At 34.1% G+C, this 26841-nt stretch overlaps 1 protein-coding gene across 5 annotated transcripts in view; it reads left to right on the top strand.

The window, feature by feature from the left end:
* GRIK2 (glutamate ionotropic receptor kainate type subunit 2) overlaps positions 1-26841 on the top strand; it is a 590297-nt gene that overhangs the window by 269928 nt on the left and 293528 nt on the right. For all 5 annotated transcript variants that reach the window (XM_036248241.1, XM_036248245.1, XM_036248242.1 and 2 more), the window contains exons 4-6: positions 7507-7688; positions 9816-9869; positions 13262-13435. In XM_036248241.1, coding sequence (XP_036104134.1) covers positions 7507-7688; positions 9816-9869; positions 13262-13435 — 410 coding nt within the window. The remainder of the gene's footprint in view (positions 1-7506; positions 7689-9815; positions 9870-13261; positions 13436-26841) is intronic.

Raw genomic sequence — 26841 nt, 5'->3', positions numbered from 1 at the left:
TGACATGCTGCAACACGTAATATTGACCTTTGGGATTCAGCCTTTCTTCATGACCTACATGGTAATGGTTTCTCTGTAATTGCCTGTTAGTGACTTCCACCCAGGCCTTCCTGAAGGCTTTGCTTCACTAGGTCAGTGTTGTAGTGCTTGTGGTGTGGACTTTACAAATGGCAGCAGTGCAGAAATGACACATGCATCCTGATTCTCCTAAAGAGAGAGGTCAACAAAGAGGTAAATTGTATTTCCCAGGCAGCTATAAGCAGCAGAGTATTGTGTATGTGTGTGTGCATACATGTGTTCATGTGTATTACATGTCAGAGTGTTTCATGACTTGAGGGTGTTTGAGAAGAGGAAAAATATAGAATTATAATGAGTGGCTTCAGACTGTAAATTTGTACACTTTTAAAATATTTTCAGGAGACTGTATGTCAGAATTCCTATTTAGACTCTTCTGATTTAAATCCATATGGTTTAGGAGTGAATCAGATGGGTCCTGGCTTCCGTAGAGAGCAGGATGAGTAAAATATATGGTCTGCACTGTATTATTTCATTTTGAAGCACACAAAGGCCTCTCCATCAATAAAACAATGTAATGGATAGGATTTGATGATACAAAAAATAAGCAGAAGAATTTTTTTTTTTTTTTTGGTTAACTCTCACTGGAGTGTATTTTTTTCATTGTTTTTAGATAGAGTGAAAGGGAGGAAGGAACGGAAGGAAGGAGGGAAACATCAATATTTGAGAGACACATCAATTGGTTGCCTCCTGCACAACCCACCAGTGTGGGCATTGAACCTACAACCCAGGTATCAAACCCAAGACCCCTCAATCCACAGGCCAACATTGAATCTAACTGCTGAATCAAACCAGCCAGGGCAAGCAGGAGATTTTAATATAGGAATGACCTTTACATGATGCTACCATGCCTAGCCTACCTCCACAGGTCTAATCCCTTATAGAAGCACACCTTAAACCATAATTAGTCTGAAAATCAGTCTCAACACAATGTTCCTGGTAGCCATTGACAATCAAATGATCCCAGCATATGGGTTGAAACTCATTTGCCACTGAAATTCCAATATAACGAACTAAAGTGTTTTTATTTATTTTTACGTATTTTCAGTTTTGAATTTCTTAGGCTCTAGCATATTTTAAAAATGCAGCAAATTTCAGAAAGAGAAGGCAGTTCCTTTCTGGAAGTTTACTGTAAGGATCTGTGACTTTTTTCAGGAGACCAGCCTTCTAATTTTACTTTGCATAATGAACTTTCTTCCTTAGAACAAGAAGAAATGGCTTTGGATGTTTTATCTTTCCTTCCTCTTCTACCTTCTTTTCCTAGACCCTAGTCTTGCTATTTTCTGTTTCCCCAGTACTGATGAAAAAATATACCTACCCCCAAGAAGAGGGGAGCTCACAAAAGTTTGGAGACAGAATATTTTGCAGTGCCCATCTACCCCTTCTGTCAGACCATTTTTTTTTTAATTTCTTACAATAATTAGCTTTCTACTCTGTATTTAGAGTATTGTCAAACATTACAAAACCCACAACTGGTAGGCACGTTCTATTTAGTTTTCTTTAAAACACTCTGTAACACAAAACATTCAAATAAAAATAACTCAAACTGTTACATTTTGGCTTCTCAATGAATGATTCTTTCTCAATTGAAAAATAAAAAGGGGAGGGGGTGATGAAACAGTGACTGTAGATACGTCATTTTTGTATCGTTTATTTTACGGTGCATTTGAGGGAAGTCTGGCCTGCACAAAGGCTGCATTAACAGAGATGATAAATAGGCCTGTTGAGTAAGCCAGGTGGCAAAGCTCTAGTTAGTGTGGCTGCCGAAATCAATACCTGGGGATGGGAGGAGACTGGGACTCCCTTCCTGGGCTGGGGGCTGGGCCCGCGGAGGGCGGTGTGATTGATCTCTGCAGAATGAAGTGCCAGCTGCAGTGGGCACAAATGGCTCCTTCCGGATTCTCCTTAAAAGCTAAATTGATGGCAACTTTTGAAAAGAGCAACTCGGTCCTCTGTTCCCTGTAAGTGTAAGATAAACCTTGATTTCAGCTACTGTAAAATAACTGAAAGTGGAAAGGGATTAAAAAAAACTATACTCGCAGTAAAGGAATGAGAGGGAATAGAACGTTACTCGTCTACCAAAATAAGTGATCAGTGCAATACACTGCTCTTCTTTGTTAGAAGATTTTCAGGAACCCAGCTGTGCGATTGATTTTTTTTGATCATCATTACATCAAATAATTAGATTAGGGAAAAGGGAGTATTTTAATTAAAAGACTCTTTTATGGAGTTATAATTCTATACTGTCATTAAATAACTTAACCAGGTGCCAAATTTGTTAAACTATTTTCGTGAAAATTGTCCTTTGAAAATTATTTGTATTAACCACATCTTCAACAAAATAGGCTTTTCCTTTTTATTTCATGTAATAGATGGGTCCTTTCATTTCTGCATTTTAACCAGGGGACCATAGAGCAGGGCTATATGTAAACTATCCCAAATATTTTGAGAGGCTGACTCTTTCTTTCTTTTTTTTCTAAAAAGGGAAAGAAAACTGTTTCATTTTACAAAGCATACATGTTATTTCTATACGATGAATTTTATTCGGGTACTCTTATCAGGAATTGGCATTTTTAGAACTTGGTTAGTTGCAAAGGGACATTGGGGGCGGCGGGAAGATCGACAGAGATCCGCAGAGGAAAATACACAGCCAGTGTTGTAATTAAAAGGTATTTCTTTTGTTTAAGCTCATTTTCCTGTGGATAAAACCTCATCCACATACAGGATTCCATCCAATTACTCATATTAAATAGGTAGGTAAACATCCATCCTTTGGGTGTTTTGAATGCATCTTCCATTTTGTCAATCCTCTCTTTCTTCCAAGGTGTTCTAAATAACAAAATCCAGGCAGGTATTTGTATCTAAGTGTCAGATAATGAGGAAGACAAAGAATCTAGAATAGAAATATAGATAGAAAAGAACAATACCACAGAGCACAGCAGCAAATGCTTAGAAGCCAAGAGAGAAGTCTGAGCACCTGGTACAGGAGATGATGGAAAGCCAGAATTTAAAAACCATGATGCTGCTTTCAGTTTTCACATGGCTCTCTAGTCTTCTTCTCTCTGATCCAATTGTTGAAACACTTTTATTCCAGAAACGGAATGTGAAAAAGCCTTATAGGAACTACTTTTGAATAAAAAAAATGCTAAACCAAGCTCTATTTCATGCAGGTGACGGTTGAATACATACTATTATTCCAATCATCCTGTTTATCAATGAAACAATGTCTGGCACACAGTGGACATGCAGTAAATCTACGTTGAATGAATGAATGAATGAAGACAACATTTCACTTAAATTCTTAACTAGGAGATAGCAATTCCTAGTAGCAGCGGTTATTTTCTTAGCTCTTCAGTATTATTCCCCAGGGAAGCTGGCAAACTGAAATCTGTTACATTAATGCCAGCAGGGATGTATATGTGTGAAGAGAATAAGTAAACATTTATTGTATCTGATGGCTCAAGGGACTATCCACATGAGCTGTTAAGAGACTTGAAAATACTTGGCAGTGTTTATACTTAGGGTGAACTTCACAAATACTATTTGTGGATTTTATCCTTCATAGAATCTATATTTATGAGTCAGTTGAGCTTTTCAACTTAAAACTATTGGGCAAATTTGTAACTATATAACTTATTTCCTTTGGTAATGAGTTCATCTCTTAAAATTTGATTAAAATGTTGTTGTTAGGTTTTCAGTCTAAATCAGTGTCAAATAACTTTCAAGAACATTTAATAACCAACATATTAAAAAACAAAACAAAACACTAGCTCAGCCAGTGTGGCTTAGTGGATTGTGCATCGTCCCATGGACTGAGAGGTGCTGGTTGGATTCCTGGTCAGGGCACATGCCTGGGTTGTGGGCTCAATTCCTGGTAGGGAGCATGAAGGAGGCAGCCAATTGATGTTTCTCTCTCACATCGATGTTTCTATCTCTCTCTCCCTTCTGCGCTCTCTAAAAAAATCAATAAAAACATATTTAAAATTAAAAAAAAAAAAAAAAAACCTATATTCTTCCTATGTTAGTAAAAATAACACCAAAGACAACTGCCACTTATTAAGGGTCTAATATATGCTAGTTCCTTTTTTGGTGTTTTATATGTTAATACATAGATAGTTTTACCCTATTATAGAGAGGAGGAAAGCAAAACAAAGCTATGTGAGATATAATGTCTTGTACAGAGTCACACAGATCATAGATTTTTGAACTGAGATTCAAATCCAGCACACAGGCTATTTCTATTATGATAGATTAAATCCCCTAAATTTACATTTAACTTGCACAAAACCTTGTGAGATAAGTAAGCCAGAAGGGTAGCTTTCTTTTTCTTATTCAGTTAAGTTGGTATCAATCAGTCTGTGTTTATATAAATAATTTTGAATAATAGAAATGTATAGCTAGGAAAAATTGCAGATAATTTAATTTAGTAATTCTTAGACATTTTGGTTTTGGTGCCACTTTACATTCTTAATATTTTATAAGAATATCTAAAAACATTGTAATCTATTATATTGATGCTTGCCATGTTTGTAATAAAAATCATAACATTTAAAATGCTTATTAACTCATTTAATAATAGCAATAGTAAATCTGTTATTTATTCACATAAATAGATTATTTTTAATGAAACATGCCTACATTTTCTAAAACAAACAAACAAAAAACAATGAAAAGGGTGGCATTGTTTTACATTCTCATAAGTCTCTTTAACTATTTGGTTTAATGGGAGTTAGCTGGATTTCATATCTGTTTTCTCATTCAATCTGCTGTAATATCACATATGTTTTTGTAACCTCTAGAACACTCCACTGCACACCTGAGAGAGAATGAGAGTAAAAAAGCCAATTGATCTCAGTATTATTACCAACATAGTAGAACCCCTGAAAGGATGCAGAGGTCTGTGAACCACACTTTGACAACTGCTGATCTAGATAAGACTCTTATTTAATAGACAGGGATACCAGAGTGTCCTGTGGATCTGCAGGACATTATTTTAGAAGACTTTATAAGTTTGTTAAACTCTACTACAATTAAGCAGGTGCTATATGTTCAGATAGTTATTTGTACCTTTGTACAGCTCAATGTTATTATATGTATTAAATAAATAATACAACCTGTACATATTATATACATGTTCATTCTTTAGACTGAATTGTATTGTTTGAAGGTTACATTTAATATAAATAAACTATGTAGTATTTATTTTACTCTATTAACAAACATTTAAATTTGTAAGACAAAATGAACTAATAACGTTATACTTTGAAAATTACACCACCATTATTTGTAGACTTTTATTTAAATAATTTTTTCTTTACTAATTTTTAGAGAGAGAGGAAGGAAGAGGGAGAGAGAGATAGAAACATGTAGAAGACAGAACATCAATTGACCATCTCCTGCATGCCCCCCACTATTGTTCATGCCCACAACCTGGGCATGGGCCCTGACCAAGAACCAAACCAGCGACCTCCTGATATATGGGTTGATGCTCAACCATTGAGCCACACCAACTGGGTTATTTGTAGATTTTTAAATGACAAAATTGTAAAATAATTTATAATAAAGTAAATTTTATGGGATAATATTTTTAAAACAAAGGAAAATAGATAAGTTTCAATTTACATATTTTTAAAATTATGTCTTATTTGCAGATGAAAATACTGAAAATTGGTAATGTTAATTAAAAAAATTTTCTTTATTGATTTTAGAGAGAGATAAAGGGAGAAGTAGAGAGAGATAGAAACATTGATGAGAGAGAACATCGATTGGCTGCCTCCCGCATGCCCCCCACTGGGGATTGGGCCCACAACCTGGGCATGTGCCCTGACTGGGAATCGAACTGGCAACCTCTTGACATGGGTCAATTCTCAACCACTGAGCCATACCTGCCGGGTGCTTATGTTAATTTTATTGTTAACTATGTTGCACTATATTAAAATGTATATAGCATTTTTGTATACGAGAATCTATGACTTATTTTAAAACTTTTATAATTGGATTTTATTCTCTAGATCTTATATATTTTAATACACAGTAGGTTTTTAGTTATAATGAGGTATGTGTACACACAGAAAGAGAGAGGAAGACAGTTCCTGGTTAGTTATTTACAAAACTTTCCCTTTATTGTTTGTCATACTAATATTTATGAAATTAACTTTTCAGGGAAGATAGAAATGAAGAAATAAGAATATAAAAATGAAATGGAAATATAGGTAGATAAGAAGGAAGAGTAGGAAGAAGAGAAAAAAAAATTGCTTAATTTGGTCCAAGCTACAATACAATTAGATGATCCTATTTTTTTTTATCACACTCTTTTATGTCTTGGGTCTTTTGTATCAGTTCCTAAAGGGATTTCATTATTTGACATTTGTATAAAGGTACATGGTCAATAAATTATCCCTGTTATTTTAACCTATTGAATGTGTATGCATTTGTTTTATTTATTTTTGAACCATGTAATCAGGATCCACTTCTTTAGGAAAAAGTTTGCTTTACCAATGTCTACAGTTGTATTTATTTATAAGTTTAATATTATACCTAGAAAACAGTATTAAAAAGTTAATTTTATTTTTAAAATCTTAGAGTTTGTTTTATTAAGGTAAACTATTTCACTTTTGCATATGCACCAAATTACTGTACCATTACTTATAAACAAAACAAAATGAAATAACCAGAGTTTCTAATAATAAAGAATAATTACACAAATTAGGTCTGCTATAAAACAGTGCTAATTAAGGACAAAATAGAACAATAATCTCTGACTTACAAGGACCTATAAGCCACTGTCACAAGAAAACTATTAATATGAAACACACAACAAAATAAACCTCTATGTATGTATTTGAGATGCACAAAAAATATATGGAAGATTTATTCAAGCCATTAACAGTGATAACCCCTTGGGAGTAGTATTGGGGTCTAGAGGGAGACAATTTGACTCTATATTCTTGTATATATTTAAATGGTTTCCCCTGGCCTGTGCGGCTCAGTGGTTGAGCATCAACCCATGCAACAAGAAGTCACTGGTTCAGTTCCCAGTCAGGGCATGTGTCCAGGTTGCAGCCCAATCCCCAGTGAGGGGTATATATAGGAGGTAGCCAATCGATGTTCTCTCTCATTGATAATTCTATTTCTCTCTCCCTCTCTCTTCCTGTCTCTATAAAATCAATTAAAAAAGTAAATTATTTATATTCAGTAATCATCATTTATGTCTTTTGTAATTTCAAAAATACCTTATAGAATTTCAGAAGTGATTATTTTTACAAAAATCACTAGGGATCTAGAGTTTTGAAATGGGAATTTTAATGGGCATGCTATTTAATGCACATATATATGATCAAGAAAATTAAGCATTGTAGTATGTTTTGTGATTCTATGACCCACTCAAATTTTTCTCTAATACTTTTTGTTTTTGTACCTTTTTCATTAAAGGTCTTATTCGTTTGCAAGAGCTCATCAAAGCTCCATCAAGGTACAATCTTCGACTTAAAATTCGTCAATTACCTGCTGATACAAAGGATGCAAAACCCTTACTAAAAGAAATGAAAAGAGGCAAGGAGTTTCATGTAATCTTTGACTGTAGCCATGAAATGGCAGCAGGCATTTTGAAACAGGTAATCTTTAAATCACTTAATTCTTAGTTTCATTTTAAACTTGCATTTAAAGTATGGTGTTTTTAGTTTTCAAATTAAAGTGTATTGTTATGCAGTCAGTTTAATACAAAACAAAACAGACTTTACCTAGATCTAATTTTCTGATTAAAAAAAAAAAAAAGTCTGACAATCTGACAGTCACTTTTAGTTAATTGACTTACAAGAAAAGTAATGTAAATATTGATGATCTTCAAACAGATTGTATGTAGTTCATAGGTTATTTTAAGTGGCTGTAATACTGTTTGCTAATGTGAATGTTGATTAATGAGACAGCTATTCCTGTTTTGTACTGAAATGAGGGAAGAATCTAAGAGTCAACAGTTGAGCAGCTCAGCTATTAAAATCAACCAGTAGGAAAAAGAGAGAAAAAAATGGCTAATTAGCTGGCTTCTACGGTGCAGTACCTCAAACATTTGATCTTATTTAATCATCACCACAGCCAAAAGATCTAGAACTATCTCCACTTTAGAGGTAAAGAGAATGAGTCTCAGAAAGAGTAAGTAACTTGGCCAATTTCCAATAGCAAGAAAATAGCAGAGGGATACATATCCCACCAAGTGATGTTAAAAATAAAACTGAAAACAACAAATGAACAAACAAGAAAAACAAACAGACAAAAACTCATAGACACAGACAACAGTATGATGGTTACCAGAAAGAAGGAGGTGGGAAGATAGTAAAAAGGGTAAAGGGGGTCAAATATATGGTGACAGAAGATTTGACATTGGGTGGCAAACACACAATGTAATATACAGATGATGTATCATATAATTGTACATTTGAAACCTATATAATTTTATTAATGAATGTCACCCCAATAAATTTAATAGAAAAGAAATATTCCTCCCAGAATAAGCATTGCCTACTGGAAACAGATAATACTAAATCAACCAAATAAAATATTTTAGAGTAGTAAGACCTCTTAATATTATTTCTGCACTATTCACACTTAAGACTACACTTGAAAATAGCAATTGTTATTAGCTCATATCTTATAGATGAGGGAACTGATATTGGGGTTAAATATCTAATACAAAACCATATGCTTACAATGTAGTAAAGTCTGGATTTGAACACAAGTCTTTGGACTTTTTTTTTTAATATCTTTTTATTTATTTTTTAGAGAGAGAGATAGAAACATTGATGTGAGAAAGAAACATGCATTGGCTGCCTCCTGCACACCCGCTACTGGGGATCGAGCCCGCAACTCAGGCAGGTGCCCTGACTAAGAATCGAACCAGGACCTCTCAGTCCATGGGACGATGGTTCAATCTACTGAGCCACACAGACCGGGCTAGACGTTATTTTTTAAGATCTTTATGTACACTGGCTAACACCATAGTGGTTTAGCATTATTTAACTGTCTTCAAAACTTTCACGTGTAGGATACAATTTCACTACTACAGATGCAGATTAAGAGGGGACATTGACACTTCTTATGGCTAGAAGTTCTAATCCAAAAGTCTTTGTTTTAAGATTAATAGTCTAATATTAACAAGGACTGTAGAACTTTGAAATCAAACATAGTGAATTGTAATTGGTCTATTAACAAAAATAAAAACAGATTTCTTTATCTGTACTTTTTAAATAACAGTGGTGATTTACATCTACTCCTTTAAAATGTCAGGGAAATGTCTCTAAAGTGCTAAAAAACTTCCTATTGGCATTGTATTTTGCAGCACATTTTCCCTGATTTAGTAATACCTTTCATCAAAATAAAATGGTGTTTCTCATTAGGGTATCTGTGGTGGACATGTTACAAATACAATAGACTAAGATATGCTATCTCAGGTTTGTGTCAAATGAAGTGTTTCCTTTAATATGCAAAGCAATAAACTCTACATTTGCACACATTCAACTAATAGCTTTTCTATCAAGAGAATTATTTCTGAAATTCCTTCAGTAATCACTAATCCTCTTTATCTATGGAGGAAATATTTGGTTTGACGCAATTTTAATGTAACCTTAGCAATATAGGCTGATTCTTTATTAAATCTTACTATTTTGTTCTCATGGACATAATGTAGTTCATATAATATGTACCATCAATTTCAATATATTTATATATTTTTGTTTTTTACTTCTTAGGCATTAGCTATGGGAATGATGACAGAATATTATCATTATATCTTTACCACTCTGGTAAGTAATTTATAAAACATAAAGATAAACTCTAAATTTTATTATTATGACCTTCCAGAATGGGAAATGGGTTTTTGAGCGAGAAGAAATAATATAATGATTGGCACTTTTGTAGTTAAACTATATATTACTTTGATGAAACCCAGGAAGAATTATCATTATAAAGAACTAATAATTCTTGGTGGGAAGATGATGATTTTGAAATAATATCATTATAGATATTAAATTCAAAATATTATCTTATTTTTATGTTGCTTTAGAGGATTTTCAGAACATAATGGATTTCAAAATTAGTTTTTTAAGAAATCAATGTTTCAGAAAAGCATGAATTCTTATGTTGTTAACTCTATTCGCTTTACAGAAATCACGTTTATTGAAGCTGCTCTTTTAGTAGATTAAATTTACTATCTTGTTTTTGCCTATATTTAGTTGGATTTTTTAAGTCAATATGATTTAATTAACTATTAGAGAATTGAATGTTACTGTTATCTTTTGTCTTTACATGCCCTCCGCACAGTTTTTTTTTTAATATGCAGGAAAATCTGACTTTACCTTTTTACCAAACCTACTTACTCTTAGATTTATTTCTTTATCATTTCATGTCATGATTTCTCTTTATTAAAAAGCAGCATTCAACTGAATAAATTTGAAGATGTAATTGGCTGTACTAAGTTATTTCTGAATCGGGCAGCATCCCCTCTACCATGTACAGAGGAGCTCCGAGGGGCTGTACAAAAGGCTTTTAAAGGCGGGGAGAGGGTAGGAAAGGAAGTCATATATGAAGAAAAGGGTTATTTCAGGCAAGGTTACCTCCCACTGGGGGACAAAAAAGTATATTTAAGTAGATTACCTCACTGGTGTTGACCAGGAAATTACAAACAGACCAGTGAAGGTGACATTCCTGGGGAAGGTTGGAACTGCACTTAGGTTAGTGATGAAGCCTTGGTTTGGTGACATAGGCTTTGCAAAAGTAACTCCATTTTGGGCCTGTTTCTCTTTAACACCTTCCTCTGTGAAACAGCTGTATGTCTCTGTCACTAACTATGTTCCTGCCCCTCCCGAAAAGGTGAGAGTATCTCCAACTTTGTGGGTCTTCTTTCTATTTTCTTTTTGTCTCTTTGATTATTTTCTTCAGAAATGGTATGTATTCAAAGTGTCAATGATGACTTTTGTTGAAATACTATCTAAGTGTCCATCGGTAGTATTCTTGAATTCTTGTGTCCTGCTACATTGCAGAACATTTCTGACTGTTGTGGCATCAAAATAATTTCAAATTATTTAAACCTTTATGTGCTGTCCTCTAAATTGACCCCTCTTCTGAATTCCTTCGAAGCTCCTATTGTCTCTGACTCATTTATCCTGACAAAGTTCTACTGCCCTTTCCTCCGTAATGTCTCTAGCATGCATCTTCTTCAGCCCAATGACCGGTTTAACCAATGCTTTCTCTCTGTTAATTCAAAAGTCTTCAATTGATTTTTGTGTTTTCAGAAATGTTGAGTTTACCAGATCAAATTAGTAAAATTTAGTTGATCACAATAGCTTTCTGTATTAAAACTCTCCTTCAATAGAGACCCTTCTAGCTGTAGGTTGTATTTTACTGGTAAATACTAAGGTTAACTCTGTTGTACTCTCCCTATATCGCTTCCTACCAGGAGAATTTCTGTGGCCTGTATGAAACTTAGTGATATGCTGGTGGAGAGGGAGTGGAAGCCTTCACGCATCAGCAAATTGTGTTCTAATTCTGCTGAAACTCAGTTCGAGTATAATCATAAGAGCTTAAGGAAATCAAAACTATGTCTTAATAAGAAAAATCCTAGTTTAATTTTTTTTCGTTATTGATTTTAGAGAGAGAAAGAAACATCGATGAGAGAGAACATTGACAGGCCGCCTCCCACATGACCCCAATGATAATTTGGCCCACAACCTGGGCATGTGCCCTGACTGGGAATAGAACCAGCGGCATCTTAGTGCATGGGTCAATGCTTAACTACTGAGCCACACTGGCCAGGCAGGAAAAATACTAGCTTAGAATATGCAGAGCTCAGCCTGTAATTGAAGGCCCCTTTTAGTTTGATCCTAACCTAACTTTTCTAGTTTTCTTTTTTTTTTGGTTGGTTGGTTTATTTTTTTGTCTGCTGCTATTCTCTTTCATGAATTCTCTTTTGTAACCAAACTGAACTATATCAGTCTCCTGAATCAGTTTTATGTTTTCTAATTTTTGTCTCTACTGACACTTTGAATGGCCTCCTTTTTCCTTTTGCCTCTCAAAAGCCTTGCCAGTCCTGGATTGCAGCTCAGAATCCATCTGTTCGATGAAGTTGTTTCTGACTATAAAAACTGAAAGTCATTCGTCCTGTTTGTGACTCTTGCTGACTTCTACTCTTTTACCCCTCGCCATATATTGCAATACATTATCTATCTATTGAATAATTGTATATCTCCTTGACTTGATTGCCATTGAAAAATGAAAACCTAAAGATTTGTTATAATTCTCACAGCACAGAGTACAGCTCAGGCCAATGTCAGCTGCTCTTCACATAATTTCATTCCTGCTACCTAGCCTGTATAGCTCTATGAGTCCATGGCAACCTGTAAACAGGACCAATGACATTAATCTTCCCTGGGTTCTCATGTTGTGAGGTCACTTTGAAAAAAGGCAAAAGTCCCACAGGCTGCATGTTTTTACAGTGACATCCAAGCACCCTGATAGTTTTGGTCTCCTATCTCCTGAGAAAACCAAAGGGCAAAGCAGAACATTCTCTGTATACAGACTGGAAAGGGCAACTGAAATCCAAAGGTGAAGTTGCCTGATAGGGTCTAAGAGAAAGGGACTGTAAGTGTTCTGCCACCGAAAAGGCTCGTGTTCTTAACTTTTCTCTTTCAGCTTTGATATAATTTCATTTAGTTAGAAGTCATATATTGTGACCTCTTTCTTAAAACAAAATGATAAAACAAAACATAAAATGTCAATAACCAGCCAAAAATGCAGGGGCATAGGAAAAACACCTCTAGTTATTTTAAAGCAAAATATTAATGGAGAATATTTAAGGGCAAGCTATCCTTAATATGGAGAAGAAAGCTTATGTAAATCTTAAAGGTAGTTATAAAAAGCCTGTTGTTCTCTTGGTGGAATTAGAATGTTATATATGTGTAAAGTATATATATTTACATTGGCAAAGTAAAGTATATATGTTTATGTAAAGTATATATATTTGCACTGGCAAAGCACGAAGGTTAGTCTATTTAAATCTTGGTGATTTGTTATGTGTAACATCACTTGAGACACATTGGTGTTAACTATCTGAAGGAAGCAAGAATAAGTGGCTATTTCAATTATGCATGCCTGTAAATATACTCTGTTGATAATGACATGAAAAAAAATTGTATTTCAGGACCTCTTCGCTCTTGATGTGGAGCCCTACCGATACAGTGGTGTTAATATGACAGGATTCAGAATATTAAATACGGAAAATACACAAGTCTCCTCCATCATTGAAAAATGGTCGATGGAACGGCTGCAGGCACCTCCAAAACCTGATTCAGGTTTGCTGGATGGATTTATGACGGTATGAATACCCACTTAAAGATCAGTTGCATTGCTTCTAAATAATACTGCATAAATTATTAAATCCTCTGGATCCAAACTTTCGTATGATTGTTTTAAAGACATGATACCAGAACTACCATTATAAATAATTGTTTTAACAATTTTCTAAATTAGTTTTTATTGCAAATTTATACTTTTATCAAAGTATCTCAAGAAATATTCCCACTATTATAATTCTGCAGTACAAGAATTTCTCTAAAATTAATTAGTATCATATATATAATAAATTAGAGACTGAAAAGAAGATATTGCCTGAGAGTTATCCTTCTGACTTTAACTGCCAATATATGTTACACTCGACATGTTGGTTTCTGATATCATATGGAGTATATCATATGGATGACTTACATTACACAAAAATCTGCCTTGAGCTTAATCATTTTTAATATCAAAGAAGTTTAATAAACTGCAATAAAATAAGTGCATAGAAAAGCTCATGGAGTAGATGTCAGTGTTAGAGAAATTCCTCCCACACATCCTCTAGCTCCATACTCCATCCCTCAAAACCAAACAAGAAAACCTGAAACAACAAAGAAAATCTTTCCAAGCTTGGATTCAAGTGATATTTAAGTGTTATTTCACCAATAGCAAGAACAGTTTCCTGCATGCCTAATAGGAAAGTGAACCACAGAACCACCAAAAATCTACAAGGTTTCAATAGTTAGGTGACTTGGTACATATTCAAATTTAAAATAACCCCAACATATATATATATATAATTTCATATATCTAGGATTTTATCCATTTCATCACAATAGTCCAATTTCTTAGCATATAGTTGTTCATAATATTTTCTTACAATCCTTTGTATTTCTGTGAGGAGTCAGATGTTACTTCTCCTCTTTTATTTCTGATTTATTTATTTGGGTCCTCTCTCTCTTTTTCTTTATGAGAATGGCTAAAGGTTCATCAATCTGGTTTATCTTTTCAAAGAACAAGCTCTTGGTTTCATTGATCTTTTGTATCGTTTTTAAGACTCTTGTTTATTTCTGCTCTGATCTTTATTGTTCTCTTTCTTCTACTCACTTTGGGCTTTGTTTGTTGTTCTTTTTTATAGTTTCTTTAAGCATAAGTTTAGATTGTTTATTTGATATTTTTTTGTTTCTTGAAGTATGTCTGCTTTGCTCTGAATATCCCTCTTAGGACTATTTTAACTGTGTCTCATAGATTTGGGGTTGTTGTATTGTCATTTTTATTTGTTTCAAGGCATCTTTTGACTTCTTCCTTAAACTCATTTTACACCCATTTATTGTTTAGCAACATGTTTCAATCTTCTTTAATTTATTGAGACTTGTTTTGTTCCTAATATGTCATCTATCCTAGAAAATGTTTCTTGTACACTAAGAAAGAATGTGTATTCTGCTACTTTGGGGTGAAATGCTCTGAAGATATCTGATCTAGTATGTCATTTAAGGTCACTGTTTCCTTGTGGATTTTCTGTCTGGAAGAACTATCTATTGATGTCAATGAGGTGTTGAAGTCCTCATTACTGACCATATTACTGTAGATCTCTCCCTTTGTGTCTACCAAGATTTGCTATATATTTAGGTGCTCCTATGTGGACTGCATAAATGTTTATAAGGATTATATCCATTTGTTGGATTGATCCTTTTATCATTATGTAGTGTCCGTCCTTCTTTGTCTCTTACTATAGTATTTGTTTTAAATTCTATTTGTCAGATATAAGTATAGCTACTCCAGCTTTTTTTTTTTTTATTTTTTAGTTTACCCACTTTTAAAGGCTCAAGACTAACCAAGAATCACAACTGTCACTTTATTTTTTTTTATTTTTATTTTTTTTTATCCTCACCCGAGGACATTTTTCCATTTTTTGTTCAGATAGAGCGGGAGGGAGAGAGAGGAAGAGACAGAGAGAGAAACATCGATGTGAAGGGACGCATCGAGGGGCTGCCACCCGCACAACCAACCAGGGCCGGGGACAAACTGCAACGGAGATACATGCCCTTAGCGGGAACCGAACCCGGGTCTCTCTGTACCGCAGGCCAATGCTCCAACCGCTGAGCCAAACCGGCCAGGGCACAACTGTCACTTTAAAGTGCTAGTTTACACTTATAAATTGGATTAACACAGAAACTGTAAAAGAAGGGTATATTCTTATACAACTTTAGTTGTTTATACTAATGCTGCCAGTGAATTAAAAATCTAATGCAAGACACATATACAATTTAAATTTTCTAATCACTGTGTTATAAAACACACACCAAAAAACCTGGTAAATATCAATGTTATTATTTTATTAAACCCGTTATATAAAAATACTATTTTAAACAGGTAATAAATATTAAAATTTTGACTGAGATATTTGCAATTTCTTTCTGCTAAGTCTTTGAAAGTAGATGTGTATTTGACACCACACATATTAATTTGTACTAGTCACATTTCAGGTGTTCAATAGCCAAAGGTAGCTATTGGCTACCTTTTAAGAGTGTGTGGGTTTATACAATAATATTTAAATAAACTATAAATGCCTAATGTATTCTCATTAAATTTATTTTTTATAGACTGAATTATTTCTACAATTTAGGAAATAGTTCAGTACTTTGTAATGTTTACATTTCCTAAGTTATTACCACCTGCTTTTAATGTGTCAATCTTAAACTTGATAAGCATAAATACAAGGGTTGGCAAAAGATGGTTAATAATAATAATACAATAACTAATAAGTACGTAATAATACAAGAGAAAACTGTGTCAAGTACTTGCAACTGCAAAACCTACTTTTGCCCACCCCGGTATTCCTGTTGTGTAGAGAAGCTTCTCCTATTATGATTGCAATTTTCTTTTTTTAATCTTTACCCAGGGATATTTTTCCATTGATTTTTTGAAAAAGAGTGGAATGGAGGGAAGAAGGGGGGGGGGGGAGAGAGAGAGAGGTAAGAGATGCATATCTATTGGTTGCCTCCTGCACCCGGGTCAGGGCTGGTGATCAAACCTGCAACCAGCCTGTGACCCTTCGGTCTAAGGGCTGACACTGTAACTGGTGAGCCAAACTGGCCAGGGCTATAATTGTAATTTTTTCATAAATTGCTTCAGTGGATCTTTAGAATATGTTTTTAATGTTGTAGCAAAATAAAGGGCAATGTTAAATTTTATCTCTAAAAAGAAGATGGAGTAATATAAATTGAGTGTCTTCATAGAGACTGATAAAATCACTGTTACCCTCAAGCAACCAAACTTCTGATAGACAAAATGACATTTGTATTTTTTTAAAAGACAATAGTTGTTTTTTTCCAATTTATCTTTATTGTTGAAAGTATTACAGATGCCCCCACTTTTCCCCACTGACCCCCTCCTCCCTACCTCCCCCACCTACCACCTTCACTGTACTGTTGTTTGTGTCCATTGGTTATGCATATATACATATTAGTTTTTTGGTTTAGCTCTTTCCGCTTCCCCACCCACTTCCCTCTGAGGTTAATCAATGTGTTTCCTGCTTCCATGTCTCTGGATGTATTTTGTTTGTGAGTTAATTTTGTTCATTAGATTCCACATATAAGCGAGATCATGTGATACCTATCTTTCTATAAGACTTTCACTAATGTGTCCAAGGATTGGCATGTCCTTTTGTATATCAGAACCACAAAAATTATCCAACTTTACTTGGTACTCTTTGTATTTTTTTTATTAATTTATTTTTGTTATAGATGTTTCTCCTTTTCCCCCCCATTGACACTTTCCTCTCCATCTTTCTTGAATGAATCTACATGTCAACCCCTGAAACAAAGTAGTTTCTAAATTCTGCAACATATGGATACTACTGAAAGATAGATAATTATAAAGGAAGGTGTATTAATTTCTTATCCAGGCGGGTAGGGGCTCTCAGAGAGAATTATTCTCAGTAGAAGGTACACAAAGATGGGGTTAGGAAGAATAAAACTTGAGGTTCTTTCTTTCTAGCCCTGAGTCCATTCCTACTCAATTCTGCCCTTTTTCTGAACTGGCAGGTGATTTAGTGAGAGATAAGTGATAGAATAAAAATGCATTGATGATAAAATTAGACAGTTGAAAATTTCTGGGCTTTATGTATAAACCATAGATTTTGAAATCTTTTGAGTAATTTTATTTATTTATTTATTTATTTATTTATTTATTTATTTATTTATTTATTTATTTTTAAGAGCTAGGAATACTTCTTCACTGTTTTTTTTTTTTTAAATCCTCACCTTGAGGACATTTTTGCATTTATCTTCAGATAGAGCAGGAGGAAGAGTGAGAGTGAAAAATCGATGTGAGAGAGACACACAGAGTGGTTGCCAACCACATGACCCCAAATGGGGCCAGGGACAAACTGCAACCGGGGTATGTGCCCTTAGCAGAAACCAAACCCGGGACTCTCTGGTTCGCCGACCAACACTCTAACTACTGAGCCAAACCGATCAGGGCTTTAGAAGAATTTTAAATGCCAACATTCTTCTGTTTGGTTTAGCCCTGAAATGCTTTTCAAGTGGCATCTTAAATAAGAAAAAAATTAAAAGTTTTGACATGTAAGACACAATTGCCCCTTCATTTATATATTTTTGAGTTAGTGCAAGCTATAAATATTTAACCAGACAACTTACATGAGAACTTATTTTAAATAAGTGGGCTGAATATAAACTTAATTGTATAAACATTTTTGAATAATATTTTTTTTCCCTAAAACTATGTACCAGCTATTTATTTCATTATATTTCTAAATAGAGCATGGGCTATAAAATATTTGGGAAGAAGAGATAAAGTTTGCCATTAAAATAAATTTCTTACAAAATAATTTTGATTGATTAGTGTACAATTTCCCTTTTAGAAAATTGATATCTTTAAAAAATTTTTAATATATAACATTATATAATGATACAAAAAGATTATATGTAAAATATTTCTGTTATGTAACATTAACTTTAATTATAAAATAGTGCATGATTATTATAAAAATAAAACCAGTGTCAAATATGCTTAAATATTTTGGCATACTTATGCCTTACATGGACATTTTTTTTTCTTTTCCATTTAAGATTATATTGTAAGCAATTTCCTAGTCATTAAATGTTTAGGAAAATAAATTAATAGGCTATTTCTACCATGAATTACATCAGGACATTAAGAGGATTCTAGTTAGAAAAGAACTGTAGCCTGGCATTGTGGCATTGGCAATATTCCCTTTAGTAAATTCATGAGATCTTAGTCTTCTTTATATCTCTTGTTCTTTTTTCTCTCTATGATCTTGTAAAGAAATGGTACTATCAGTGAAGTTCCTAGTGTTTACAAGAGCTATTATTATCAGTATCATAGTCATTTCCCACTATATAAGATCATAATACCAATACTTTCACATCCTTCATGTCTGAGCTATAAAAGGACACAATGAATTGGATTTATAAGAATTTTTCTGATTGAGTTTGCACCTTCATTGACTCCCCCCCCCCATATTAAGTGTTTATCAGCTAAAGGACTATTGAACATAAGGCCATTTCTCCTATAATTGTAGTTTCTTCATCTATGGTTTAGGATCCTTATATTAAAGATATTAATGTTAGTATCTCAGTAAAATTTTAATATCTTAAATTTTTTTTTCCTTTATTGATTTTAAAGAGAGAGAGGAAGGGAGAGGGAGAGAGAGACAGAAACACTGATGAGAAAGTGCATCAATCAGCCGCCTCCCGCATGCCCCCGACCAGGGATTGGGCCCACAACCTGGGCACAGGTCATGACCAGGAATTGAACTGGCAACGTCTTGATGCATGGGTTGATGCTCAACCACTGAGCCACACTGGCCAGGCTCAGTAAAATTTTAATCCTCATCTGGTATAAACCAAACCAAGATACAAAGTCACAAAGTATACCTAAGGCTGATCTAGTCAAGGAGGAAAGAGGAAAGGAAGCCCAACCTTCTTCCTTCATATGTAAGGCTGTGTGTGTGTGTGTGTGTGTGTGTGTGTGTGTGTGTGTGTGTGTTCCCTCATGATGTCACGTTCCTAGTACTTTTCCTGTTAGTGCTCTAAAGTCCTCCCTAGATAGCCCTTATTATAACCACTCCCCGCTTTTTACTGTGCATTCTCTTTTAAGTATTCACATATTTCTATGCTCCTGGAGTACAGAAATACTGTTCTTTACTGCATGATCAAATAACATTTCTTTCAGTCTTCTGAATAGACATCTGCCTTCCCCAAGAATAGTTACTATAGGGTGGTAATTCATTTTTTTAATCCATCAGAACTTAAGGATGGTTATATTTAATACTGATTTATTGAGTTTGCAGCTATCTCAATTCAAAAGAATGAAGTCAAGGACAAATACCTCAAGGTAAATTTTAAACAGTCTAGCTATATTCTGGACATCCTTCCCAGTGTTCCAATTATGCCTATGCATACTAATGCCAATGCACCTATAATCCAATCAGTAGATTTAAAGTGCAATTTTTAATGTTTATATAGAATACTACACATATTCCTTGATAATATAAATTTGCAATACAAATCAATAATGACTTTGTTGGTTGATTATGTCATCTGGATTACTATAGTGCGATTACTGTTTTGGAAATTTAAACTGTGCTTACCAATTGCTCTCTCCATTTCATTTTTTTCTCTCTATAGTCACCAACAGTCAAACACTGTCAAATCTACTGTATTAGTATCTTCCTTAACTACATTCTTCCTTCACCCCCAAAGCTATGCCTAAGTTAAGGATCCAGTGCTTTCTCCTCTGATAGCTGCAAGAGTCTCCTCACTAATCTTACCAGAACATTGCTCATGCTTCTGTGAGCCATAGTCTGGCTCATGATCTGGCTCCTGCTACTTGGCTGGACTTATATTTGCCTACTCCCTTCTCCACCAAGTCACCTGTCTCACCTTTGATGTGTCCGCAGTGCTGATGCACCTCCTCATTTCAGCACAGGCTGCTTCCATTGTCTGAACCACCTGCCCCTATTAGAATGCATGGCATATTCCTACTCATGCTTTAACTTCAAGTCATCTGTTACCTTGTCTGCGAATTTGCTCCTTGTCCCCCTAGACATTTTACCTGTGTGCTTCAACATAGTTAATCCCATGTTGAAATTTAACTCTGGCATTTTTGTTTATTTTCCCATTTCTTTCTTAATAGACTGGAAGCTTTTTCTAGGTCAGAACTAGTTTTCATCATCCTTGAAACCTCTGTACCAACTTCAGTGCCTGGTACAAAGTAGGTGCTCATAACGAAAGAGGGAATGCCTCTTTGTATATTATGTGTCAATGTATTTTAATCGTATTGCAGCTGTATTTTAAGCACTAGGCCTTCTCATTCCCCATATATATTCTGGAGAGGTTTCTTTTATTTATCTACTTGAATTTTATTATCAAGATACCTAATCACTTAGAAAATGCAATTAGACTAGACTCAATTATTTGTTAGAGAAATACTTTAAAGGACAAAAGCTTAGGAATGCTTTTGATTAAATAGTGACATTTTAGTGAGTGGGAAGAGTGGTTGCCATTCTTTTTTTTTTTCACCAAAAAGCTAGAATATTTATAAAACAGGCAATTCTTTATATGTTTATGTTCCAGTGTCCTCATAACAATTATTTTTTTAACAACAACAAAAAAAAACATGATCCAGATTTTATACTTTCTTTCATAATTAGAGCAACTTATGTTTAAAAATAAATATCTTATATGTACCATTTACAGGAAGGAGTTAGTTCATGGAGTAAGGGGGCATACGTATCACTCTGTTACTGTAAAAAGATTTACCATTAGAAAAGTCAATGTGAACAAAACCATAGAGAAATAAAATATGACCAGGCAGGCTTTCATTTACTGCTAGAAGTACAAGTCTGTCTTTGCTGATATTTGCTTATCTTAATTAGCTGTAGCTATTTTCTTCAATTCAGTTGAAATGAGAATAAATATGAGACTTTGCCAAGCAGTAGATCAAAATAATTTACCATTTTCTAATCAATAAGGAAAGGCATTTTGAATGAATTGGTTTTATCTCATATTCTACCCCCCCAAAAATATAAAAAGTAACAAAATAATGAATTAATTACTCTTTCTTTGAACAATTTTAATTATGTGCATGTTGATACCAGGCTCTCAGGTTTGGGTGATGAAGACAATACCACTGTCTCCTCACAGAACTTAGGGAATTGACAAAATCAGAAGACACGGAATATCTTACTGATCACATCGCACATCTTTGTTAGTACAAAATCATATTCAAACTTTGATTATTGATGTCTTTCTAATTTGGTACTTATTTGATTGATCTAGTTTCCTAATTCTTCCTTGAAATATTTTGTTAAAATTTCTTATTGTCCATGCTTTCTTATGATCGCAAGAGACAGACATATATATACCCTTGGGTTTTACATAAGTTCTTAGCATTTTGCTAAAAAATGTGTAACATTTTGCAAAACGTATTAACATAACTATTAGTTTTATTCTTGCCTTCACCACAGAAGAAATATTTTGGGTCCATACTATAATCAAATATGGAAGAAATATATATATATTTTTATTGATTAATTTTTGTTACAGATGTTTCTCCTTTTTCCCCCACTGATTCCCCCCTCCCCCTCCCTCCCTGCCCCTTCCCCAGATTGTTGTCCATGTCCACTGTTTATGCATACATGCATATAAGTTCTGTGGTTCATCCCTCCCCCACCTCCCCACTCCTTAGGGGATTGTCAGTCTGTACCCCGCTTCCGCGTCTCTGGGACTACCCCATTCCTCAAATTGTTATGTTCATTATATTCCACAAATAAGTGAGATCATATGAAACTTGTCTTTCTCTATTTGGCTTGTTTCACTTAGGATGATACTTTCAAGGTCCCTCCATGTAGTCTCAAAGGATAAGAGATCTTTCTTTCTTACCGCTGCGTAGTACTCCATTGTGTATATGTACCACTGCTTTTTGATCCATTCGTCTACTGATGGACACTTGGGCTATTTCCAGATCTTAGCGATTGTAAATCGCTGCTACAAAGATGGGGGTACATATATTCTTTCTGATTGGTGTTTTATGCTTCTTAGGGTATATTCCTAGAAGTGGGATCACTGGGTCAAATGGAAGATCAATTTTTAATTTTTTGAGGTGACACCATATTGTTTTTCATAGTGGCTGCACCAGTCTGCATTCCCACCAGCAGTGACTAGAGTCCCCTTTTCTCCACACCCTCGCCAACACTTGTTGTTTGATGATTTGTTGATGGCGGCCATTCTGACAGGTGTGAGGTGATGCCTCATTGTTGTTTTGATTTGCATCTCTCTGATGATTAGTGATGATGAGCATTTCTTCATATGTTTCTTAGCCATTTGTATGTCCTGTTTGGAGAGGTGTCTATTTAGTTCCTCTGCCCATTTTTTAAATTGGATTCTTTGTCTTCCTTTTGTGGAGTTGTATGAGCACTCTATATGTATTGGAAATTAACCCCTTATCTGATATATCATTGGCAATTATGCTCTCCCATAGAGTGGGTAGCCTTTCCGTTTTGATGATTGGATCTTTCGCTGTGCAGAAGGTTTTGAGTTTGATGTAGTCCCATGTGTTCCTTTTCTCCTTTGTTTCTATTGCCTTAGGTGATGTGTCAGTAAAAATTCTGCTGTGTATGATGTCTGAAATTTTGTGCCCACAGTCTCTTCTAGGATTTTTATGGATTCATGAGTTACATTTAAGTCTTTTATCCATTTTGAGTTTATTCTTGTGTAGGGTGTAAGTTGATGGTCTAGTTTCAGTTTTCTGCAAGTAGCTGTCCAATTTTCCCAGCACCATTTATTAAAGAGGCTGTTCTTACTCCACTGTATGCTTTTGCCACCTTTGTCAAATATTAATTGAGCATATTGCCTTGGGTCCATTTCTGGGTTCTCTGTTCTGTTCCACTGGTATATATACCTGTTCTTGTGCCAGTACCAGGCTGTTTTGATTATAGTGGCTTTGTAGTATAACCTGAAATCTGGTAATGTGATCCCTCCAACTTTTTTCTTCCTTTTCAAGATTGCTGTGGCTATTCGAGGCCTTTTTTGGTTCCATATGAACTTTTGAAGTAATTGTTCTAATTCTGTGAAGTATGCCGTTGGTATTTTGATGGGGATTGCGTTGAATCTATATATTGCTTTGGGTAATATGGACATTTTAATGATGTTAATTCTCCCAATCCATGAACAGGGTATGTGCTTCCACTTTTTTATATCTTCCTCTATTTCTTTTTTCAATGACCTGTAGTTTTCTGCGAATAGGTCCTTTATTTCTTTGGTTAAGTTTATTCCTGGGTATCTTAATTTTTTTGCCGCAATGGTAAATGGAATTGTTTTCTTAGTTTCTCTTTTGTGAGTTCATCATTGGTGTATAGGAATGCCATCGATTTCTTGGCGTTAATTTTGTATTCTGCTACTTTGCCAATGGAAGAAATATTTGTATAAAATATTTCAGGGTATGTAATGAAGTAATAAATACAACATTTATTGCATTTGTATATCGTTGGTTCAGTGAATAGTAAGAGAACATGAAATATGTGGCATGAAAAACAAAATGTCACTTTGTCTCTTCACTTTATATACCTATTAACCTTCCATGATGTACTAAATTAAAAGTTGAATCTGAATGTAAATAATATAAATGACTTAACAACTTCTATTGTTTTATTAACATAGAACATTTCATCTAATTTCCTTTGCTCATTGGCAGATTAAATAATCAGCATTTATCTAAAGCTGATAAAGAGATGGAATTTTTAGTTTAAGTAACTCTTTTTTACATGAAAAATGGCAGTTGCAGTAAAGCATTTTACTCTATAGTCACATTATTCTTTAGTTCTATATTTAAACTTTCACTTGGTAAAGGTGAGGTTGAATCAAGAGATGTTTTTGCCCCTTTTACCTTGAGGAGCAAAATTTATGTTCAAAGCACTGATCTAAAATCATGCAATACAAACTTGTAAAGGTTAAACGTATTTTTGCTCATAATTTTTTTCAGCTTCTTTCAGATTTTTATTTTATATTAAATACAGTTACATATGTATATAACCAATAACAAATGTATGAGGGAGTCTAGTTAGACAGAAATGTTTGTTATTCAGGAAAGAGGACTCCTCAAGGGACAGTCTATGACGAGGACACCCAGAGCAGGTGACGGCCAGTGCTCTGACAAGAGGGCCAAGTCCAGCATTGCCGCCTAGGACCTGGCAATGTTCTGAGATTAGCACTCCAGATATATGCTGAATTAGAGACTGAAAAGAAAACATTCCCTAATAGTTATCCTTCTGATTTTAACTGCAAGCTTGTTTGTCATGCTCAGTTCTAGACCAATATTATTTAAAAATTAAGATAATTGGAAAATATTACAAATAAATAAAAACTTAGTGTAAGATAAAATGTATTTTATATATAATAAACAACAATCATAACTAATTTTTATGTAAATGTATACCACATTAGATATTCTCCTCTTTTATGTTTTTAAATTATTTACTGACATATCCCACCAATATAGAAATTCTCTTGCCTATTTGATCCAAAGAATTACCTGAGCAGTTATAAAAAATAGGAACATAGACATATATAGAGTATGACTTTAAAGACTGGGATGTAGAATAGCCCTAGGAAGTTTGATTTAAATAATGACTATGTGTAAACTCTGAGTTCAGTTCCCATTGATTGTTACCATTTGTATTTGATAATCTCTACTATAAAATAACCTACTTGTGAAATATATTTAATGCTTACTACATCCTAGTGCTATTATTGCTTCATGACAACATCATGAGGCAGATGATATCCTATTTATAGATGCAGATACATCATATAGGTAGGTTATACATAAAGGAAGATCCCAGGGCTATAACCAGAAGCAAATATAAAGGCATCTTTAAGCATCTAGAGTTAAAAAGTTCGGTATGATGAATCAGAAACCAGCAAAAATGTTGCATATATTGCTTTTTCTTGAACTTTAATATATAGGGTTTCACATCAATGTGGAGTGAGGTGGTAGGTCTACTAAACCCTCCTCTTTCCTTCCTTAGTAGATAAGACTAACGAACAGTTCAGGAAGCAGCATCTGAATCCCATTTCCAACTCTTTCTAACTCTGTTACTTAATTTCTTTGAGACTTACTTGTCAAACAGAAATAATAAATTTTAGTGTGTTGTACTAAGGATCAAAAAGGATAATAAATTAACATATAAAAATATTGGAAACCTTCCTGGGGGCTTCTGATAATTATGAGCTCTATTATTGCCCCCTCTTAAATTCCCAGTGCCTGGTAAATGTAAAAAAAATTGATTGTAGTTTAAATGATCTAGTCATTATTTCAGCATCATTCGTAATCTCTTTTATGCAATAACACTGTAGTACATATTTGGTGTGTGTGTATGTGTGTGGTACATGGTTAATTGACATATAAACTTTAAGAAGCATTTACAACCAATCTTCTTAGTACTTGAATTAATAGTATTAAAAATGAACCCAATCACAATGATTTAAAATGTGCTATTAGAATGATGTATCCCTATTTAACAGGTTTTTAAGTCTAGTGAGAAGTTTAGGAAATGATATGTAGTATTTATTTCCTCTCAATGTCAGGTCACTTCATTTTTAGGTTAATAAGATAGTTGTTGGGCAGAAAATTAAATAATTAATTTTGCCTGTTTTTTTTCTATGCCAGTTATAGAAGACTGTTAAATCTATCCCATCTTAGAACTAGAATTTGGGGGGTGAGAATCTCCTAATTATTGAAACTGATATCTGCTTATTACCTCCTTTATAAACTTTTAATTATTTAACATCTTGAAGCCTCAATTACTACTTCTATTTAATGGAAATAGTAAAACAGCATAGAATCATAATGAAGATTAAATGCATAGATATACTGCTTTAAAGACAGCGTCTGGCAGTCAGTCCTCCAAAAATGGTATCTATTTTCTTCAAGGCAAATATCATTTCTGAACTTCAGTGCAAGTGCTGGTTCTGTTCAGTCATGTTCATCACCCAGCAGTCTCTTGATGTTCTGTTGTATAAATGTGACCACTGAATAAGAATGCAACTATGTAAAATCTACCTTAAAAAATATCTAAGAGTAGAGAGTTGCTTACTTTAATGCACTGGATGAGAGTAAGTGAATGAATGAACATAAGTCTGAGCTAGTTTTAGTATTATATTGTTGATGTTCATTTCATAACACTGGTACCTAAGTAATTGTATTTACGTTAGAAACACAGTCCTTCAAAGAGTGTATCCTGTACATTTTGATGATGTAAAAGGCCTGAGAAATGATCAAGAATTTAATCAGATGTACCAATTTTCAAGATATGCTTGGCCAATACTCTTTAAATTCACATTAATAAATTAAAAGGATATTTTAGATAAAATGAAATGAGTTTTAGGGTGAATTTGCCCT

This window comes from Molossus molossus, unplaced genomic scaffold (assembly GCF_014108415.1).
Source record: "Molossus molossus isolate mMolMol1 unplaced genomic scaffold, mMolMol1.p scaffold_m16_p_8, whole genome shotgun sequence".
In the NCBI taxonomy this organism is placed as follows: Eukaryota; Metazoa; Chordata; class Mammalia; order Chiroptera; family Molossidae; genus Molossus; species Molossus molossus.
The sequence above is the reverse complement of the archived record's forward strand: the minus strand, read 5'-3'. Positions and strand labels throughout refer to the sequence as shown.